This window comes from Neoarius graeffei, chromosome 8, assembly GCF_027579695.1.
Source record: "Neoarius graeffei isolate fNeoGra1 chromosome 8, fNeoGra1.pri, whole genome shotgun sequence".
In the NCBI taxonomy this organism is placed as follows: domain Eukaryota; kingdom Metazoa; phylum Chordata; class Actinopteri; order Siluriformes; family Ariidae; genus Neoarius; species Neoarius graeffei.
Genome location: NC_083576.1, coordinates 64,505,351 through 64,512,554, shown reverse-complemented (window position 1 = coordinate 64,512,554; position 7,204 = coordinate 64,505,351). Strand labels below are relative to the sequence as shown.

The following is a 7,204-nucleotide window of genomic DNA, read 5'->3' as shown; positions in this document are numbered from 1 at the left end:
TTAAAAAAAAACATTTGATCTCATTGGTTAATGAGGCTCATTTTGGAACATGTGATCCGAATACAGAATATTACGTCAGTTTTCGAAAAATTAAGCCATTTCTTCAGTCTTTGATTTGTAATATCTCAAGAACGGATAAGCATATTTTAATTCTGTGAAAAGTATGTTGTTCTGCATTCAATTCTGAATTCAGTGAGACCAGTTTCAAGCAATTTGGATTGAATTTGAATTTTCACCTGATATGCCTACTCGTAAAGTCACAGTGCATGTATCCTCTTTAAAAAAAAAACCACAACTTAACAATGGAACTTAAAAAGGTGGACCACAATTCTTTTGTACTCCTTTCGAAAATTGTTGTTGAGTAAACCATAGATAACGGCGTTCAAGCAGCTGTTGAAATAAGCCATAAAGTAGCTGGCTGTGAAGAGCCACACAGGAATGGCCTGGCCCAGCGTGGGCTGGATGGCCACTGCCAGGCCAATGAAGTTCAGTGGTGCCCAGCACACAGCAAACAGCACAAACACCACAAACATGGTGAGAAAGTTGCGAAAGACATGTGGTTTGATCTTGAGCTGATTGTCGGGCTTGGCACGTTTGCGTACCTGGATCACAAGGATCCAGATGCGTAGATAGCAGAAGGTGACGATGCTAATGGGCAGGATAAAGTGCACCACTACCACCATGATGGTGTAGAGCGAGCTGACTGACTGGGCAAATGTGCATGAATAGACGCGTGCGTCGTACTGCAAAGACTCCATGAACCAGTTGGGTGTGATGGCCAGGATGGTCAAGACCCACACAAGCACCACATAGCACACAGTGTTCTTTTTGGAGAAAATCTTGTCATAGTTATGGCTGTGGCAGATGTAACAGTAGCGGTTGATGGCAATGACTGTGATGTTAAAGATGGAGCCGATGACACTGATCCCCATCAGGAAGCCACTGATTTGGCACTGAATGTATCCTGCGATCCAGCCATTGTTGAAGATAGCAGTTAAGACCATTGGGTAAGGGTAGATTGCAACGACAAGATCTGCTACAGCCAAACTCACCACAAAGGCATTTCCTAGGGAGGTGAAAAAGGTAACAGTTGTAAATCTGTCATATCTTCTTTGTTAAAATAAAAATAAAAATCCACTTTGATCAATTTGCATATTAAGATTTAAAATCAACATGTGCTCTTCAATGGCACCAAGGTTACCTGCCTTACCCACGATGCTGCTTGATTACTAGCTGAGACTGACATCACTACAATTTAGCCCTTTCTGAGACTGATGCAGAAATGCAGCAGAGCTTTAATCCTTTAGTCTGTTCAGCTCTGTCAACGACTCACTTGTACACTCTGCTCCAACAGATCAGGTTCCAAAGCTTCACTTTTTACGCTAATACCACTATCAATACCATTGTGTTTCTCATTTTGTAGATTACCAACACTGGAGTATTGGAGACAAAACTGGAGCTAACAGTGAAACCTGACCATTATCCCTTTTTTTTTTTGAGATTATTGAATTTTTTTATACAATTAAATGCCATTGTAACGGCGCTAGCAATATCTGCCTGTGATGCCAGTGCCAGCTTCTCACAGTTAAAGTGAAAATACAGAGCCAACTGACAAATCAGCATCAAAATCTCTTAGCACAACACTAATATTTCAATACACTCACCGGCCACTTTATTAGGAATACCCATACACCTGCTGTTTTATGAAGTTCTCTAATCAGCCAGTCCCTTGACAGCAGCACAATGCATTAAATCATGCAGATGCAAAATCAAGAGCTTCAGTTCATGTTCACGTCAAACATCAGAATGGGAAAAATTGTGATCTCAGAATGTGACTGGCAGCATGGTGGTGTAGTGGTTAGCGCTGTTGCCTCACAGCAAGAAGGTCTGGGTTCGAGCCCCGTGGCCGGCGAGGGCCTTTCTGTGCGGAGTTTGCATGTTCTCCCCGTGTCCGCGTGGGTTTCCTCCGGGTGCTCCGGTTTCCCCCACAGTCCAAAGACATGCAGGTTAGGTTAACTGGTGACTCTAAATTGACCGTAGGTGTGAATGTGAGTGTGAATGGTTGTCTGTGTCAGCCCTGTGATGACCTGGCGACTTGTCCAGGGTGTACCCCGCCTTTCGCCCGTAGTCAGCTGGGATAGGCTCCAGCTTGCCTGCAACCCTGTAGAACAGGATAAAGCGGCTACAGATAATGAGATGAGAGTGTGACTTTCACTGTGGCATGGGTGTTGGTTTGAGCCAGATGAACTGGTTTGAGTATTTCAGAAACTGCTGGTCTCCTGGGGTTTTCACACACAGCAGTCTCTAGAGTTTACACAGAATGATGCAAAAAAAAAACCATTGAGTGAACGACAGTTCTGTGGGTGGAAATCCCTTGTTGATAAGAGAGGTCAGAGGAAAACGGCCAGATTGGTTTGAGCTGCCAGGAAGGATATAATAACTCATAACAACTCTTTACAACCATGGTGAGCAGAAAAGCATCTCAGCATGCAACAGCAGAAGACCACGTTGGGTTCCGCTCCTGCAGCCAAGAACAGGAATCTTCTAATCAAGAACAAGTTCCTATTAAAGTGGCCGGTGAATGTAATCACAGTATTTAATGTCCAGATGGAGGTTTCTTTTAAGTGTACAGGTTCTAGTTCCAATTGCCCACTAACACAATAAAAAATATTTTGTAAAATCAATATATCTAAACAAGGCTTGCTGATTAGACCAAGACAGCTATTATGGCATATTATATATGGCAAAGGCTAGCCTGTGCCAATTGCATTAGTTAGCTATCACATAAAAATAAATAAATAATAATAATAATAATTATTATTATTATTATTATTATTATTATTATTCAAAAGTCAGTGCTTGCAATAACAAAAAATAGGGGTTTAGAGGACTATTTTATTTCCATTAGCATTACCTCTGCTCTAAAATCCACCCAGACTAACTGAAAATGACATACAGCTGACCCTCAACTAATGCCTAAGATGACACCCACTCAATATTTACCAATGGTGAGTGAAAACTCCCCTGCTATCCTCCCTTAATTTAATTAGTCACATAGTGTCTTGCAAAAGTATTCATCCCCCTTGGTGTTTTTCCTGTTTTGTCGCATTACAAAATGGAATCAAAATGGATTTTTGGAGGGTTAGCACCATTTAATTTACACAACATGCCTACCACTTTAAAGGTGAAAATTAAGCAATGCCTTTTTTCTGGCCACTGTTCCATAAAGCCCTGCTCTGTGGAGTGTATGGCTTAAAGTGTTCCTCTGGACAGATATTCCCATCTTCGCTGTGGATCTTTGCAGCTCCTTCAGTGTTATCTTTGGTGTCTTTGTTGCATCTCTGATTAATGCCCTCCTTGCCCAGTCTGTGAGTTTTGGTGTGCGGCCTTCCCTTGTCAGGTTTGTAGTGGTGCCGTATTCTTTCCATTTTGCTATCATGGTGCTCCCTGGGATATTCAAAATTTGGGATATTTTTTATAATCCATCCCTGATCTATACTTCTCCACAACTTTGTCTCTGACCTGTTTGGAGTGTGCCTTGGTTTTCATGTTGCTTGCTTAATTGTGTTGCAGAGCCAGGGTCCTTCCAGAACAGGTTGATTTATACAGACATCATTTGGCAGATTATGTGACACTTTGCACACAGGTGGATCTTAATCAACTAATTATGTGACTTACAGTGGTGCTTGAAAGTTTGTGAACCCTTTAGAATTTTCTATATTTCTGCATAAATATGACCTAAACATCATCAGATTTTCACACAAGTCCTAAAAGTAGATAAAGAGAACCCAGTTAAACAAATGAGACAAAAATATTATACGTGGTCATTTATTTAGTGAGGAAAATGATCCAATATTACATATCTGTGAGTGGCAAAAGTATGTGAACCTTTGCTTTCAGTATCTGGTGTGACCCCCTTGTGCAGCAATAACTGCAACTAAATGTTTCCAGTAACTGTTGATCAGTCCTGCACACTGGCTTGGAGGAATTTTAGCCCATTCTTCCGTACAGAACAGCTTCAAATCTGGGATGTTGGTGGGTTTCCTCACATGAACTGCTCGCTTCAGGTCCTTCCACAACATTTCGATTGGATTAAGTTCAGGACTTTGACTTGGCCATTCCAAAACATTAACTGTATTCTTCTTTAACCATTCTTTGGTAGAATGACTTGTGTGCTTAGGGTCATTGTCTTGTTGCATGACCCACCTTCTCTTGAGACTCAGTTCATGGACAGATGTCCTGACATTTTCCTTTAGAATTTGCTGGTATAATTCAGAATTCATGGTTCCATCAATGATGGCAAGCTGTCCTGGCCCGGATGCAGCAAAACAGGCCCAAACCATGATACTACCACCACCATGTTTCACAGATGGGATAAGGTTCTTATGCTGGAATGCAGTGTTTTCCTTTCTCCAAACATGAGGCTTCTCATTTCAACCAAAATATTCTATTTTGGTCTCATCCTTCACAAAACATTTTTCCAATAGCCTTCTGGCTTGTCCACGTGATCTTTAGCAAACTGCAGATGAGCAGCAATCTTTTTTTGGAGAGCAGTGGCTTTCTCCTTGCAACCCTGCCATGCACACCATTGTTGTTCAGTGTTCTCCTGATGGTGGACTCATGAACATTAATATTAACCAATGTGAGAGAAGCCTTCAGTTGCTTAGAAGTTACCCTGGGGTCCTTTGTGACCTCGCCAACTATTACACGCCTTGCTCTTGGAGTGATCTTTGTTGGTTGACCACTCCTGCGGAGGGTAACAATGGTTTTGAATTTCCTCCATTTGCACACAATCTGTCTGACTGTGGATTGGTGGAGTCCAAACTCTTTAGAGATGGTTTTGTAACCTTTTCCAGCCTGATGAGCATCAACAACGCTTTTTCTGAGGTCCTCAGAAATCTCCTTTGTTCATACTCTTATACACTTCCACAAACATGTGTTGTGAAGATCAGACTTTGATAGATCCCTGTTCTTTAAATAAAACAGGGTGCCCACTCACACCTGATTGTTATCCCATTGATTGAAAACACCTGACTCTAATTTCACCTTCAAATGAACTGCTAATCCTAGAGGTTCACATACTTTTGCCACTCACAGATATGTAATAGTGGATCATTTTCCTCAATAAATAAATGACCAAGTATAATATTTTTGTCTCATTTGTTTAACTGGGTCCTCTTTATCTACTTTTAGGACTTGTGTGAAAATCTGATGATGTTTTAGGTCATTTATGCAGAAATATAGAAAATTCTAAAGGGTTCACAAACTTTCAAGCACCACTGTATGAAGTGAATTGGTTGGACCAGCTCTTATTTAGGGCTTTCATATGAAAGGGGGTGAATACCTATGCACACTCCAGATTTCTGTTTTTTCATCTTAATTATTGTTTGTGTCAAACAACAATTTGCACCTTTATAGTGGTAGGCATGTTGTGTAAATCAAATGGTGTTAACCCTCCAAAAATCCATTTTAATTCCATTTTGTAATGCGACAAACACCAAGCAGGATGAATACTTTTGCAAGACACTGTAGATCATGTAGTTTGTGACAGGGGAAGAATACAGGACAAAGCCTCAATTGATTTTCAAACCCTTTAGCATGTATTTTTCCACCAGATGCAACCCTCTCCAATCTTAGGACCAGCATGAAGTGGCTTGTGAACCATAAGGGGAAGCCAGAGCACCTGGAAGAAACCCATGCAGACACGGGGAGAACATACTAACTCCACACAGAAATGCCCCCATCGGCCATGGGGTTCAAACCCAGAACCTGTGAGGCAACCGCGCTAACCACTACACCACCGTGCCACCCTTAGACCTAGTGGTGATGGTGGGGGTCACCTGCCAAGCATCTCCACATCAATTCCTAGCAGTTCCTGGTAGATTTCAGTCCTGCCTCCAAATTCCCCTGAACAGTCTTTAACCTGCACTTCCATGACAGTTTACAGTACAGTCATTTATAAACCTAACTCCCGCTTTTTATGCAGTGTACCAGGCTTTTCACCTACCGTACCTGCTTTCCTGAGTTTCCTGTTTCTGAAGACTGACACGATGACCAACAGGTTGCCCAGGACGTCTCCTAGTATAGTGGTGATGAGCACGCTGGCCAACAGAGTGGGTGTCCAGAGGAAGGAAAGACTTTCGCTGTTTCCGCGGGAGGATGAAGCGTTTCTGGGAGGGACGGCCGTCTTCTCCACCATCCTCACTTCATGCAGCACTCGCCACAGCCCCCCGCGCCTCTGGCACGCACAGGGTGAGTTCACGGCTCCGCTCGGGACCGCCTTGGGACAGCGCGCGCGCGTCACTGCGCTCCACAAAGCGCACTCGGCGCACAGCTGGAACGGCGCAGAGCCAGTAACACTGAAGCCGTGAAGCCACGTGAGTCATGTCACTGCAGGAAAAACTCATTCAGACAGGTCTGGGGTCAGAGCGGCACTGATTAGCCTATCTGTTTCATTCAGGTTGCAGCTGCAACAACTCCAACATTTCCAAAAGCTTGTGCTGCTTCAAGATGCCATGCATCGTCTTTACAGCTTATTTAAGACCATTACAGCTGGCTATTCATATACTCCATTTACTTTGCGAATCTGGTAGAAGTGCTGCTGTTCATTCAGGGTTTCTGCACGCTTTCCATGCATGTTACAACAAACAAACAAACAAACAAACAAACAAAACAAATCCGCTGGAGTTTTGCATTCCACATCCGAATCAGGAAAAAAAAAAAATGATAAAAGGCAACAGATGTCATGGTTTCTCGTGCGTGCATGTCCTCATCGTGTGCTGGCACGTGCTGCCGCGCTGCTGCAGATGTTGCGCACTGAGTGGTGTTCTCGAGCGCGCACCGCTCAGCCTCCCTGTAATGCAAGTTACACATTCTTCCAGTCATGCACATGCTCGCAACGCAGCCTAAAGCAGTTCGTGCACGAATAATAATAATAATAATAATAATGCCTACCGTTGGGCGGCACGGTGGTGTAGTGGTTAGCGCTGTCACCTCACAGCAAGAAGGTCCGGGTTCGAGCCCCGTGGCCGGCGAGGGCCTTTCTGTGCGGAGTTTGCATGTTCTCCCCGTGTCCGCGTGGGTTTCCTCCGGGTGCTCCGGTTTCCCCCACAGTCCAAAGACATGCAGGTTAGGTTAACTGGTGACTCTAAATTGACCGTAGGTGTGAATGTGAGTGTGAATGGTTGTCTGTGTCTATGTGTCA

The 7,204-nt window shown here is 43.4% G+C and overlaps 1 protein-coding gene across 1 annotated transcript; it reads right to left on the bottom strand.

Moving 5' to 3' along the window:
* Positions 1 to 296: 296 nt before the first annotated feature.
* mtnr1al (melatonin receptor type 1A like) lies at positions 297 to 6,199 on the bottom strand. The gene is made up of 2 exons (XM_060926987.1): positions 6,013 to 6,199; positions 297 to 1,066 (listed from the first exon to the last, which is right to left on the bottom strand). Exons 1-2 carry the CDS (start codon positions 6,197 to 6,199, stop codon positions 297 to 299), a joined length of 957 nt encoding a protein of 318 aa, XP_060782970.1.
* Between the last annotated feature and the right edge of the window lie 1,005 nt (positions 6,200 to 7,204).

Bases quoted from the DNA above. Each gene is read 5' to 3' on its own strand.
- mtnr1al (XM_060926987.1), bottom strand. From the start codon at position 6,199: ATGGTGGAGAAGACGGCCGTCCCTCCCAGAAACGCTTCATCCTCCCGC. The intron at 1,067-6,012 runs GTACGGTAGGTG...TCACCTCCCTAG, and splicing joins CAGGAAACTCAGGAAAGCAG to GAAATGCCTTTGTGGTGAGT.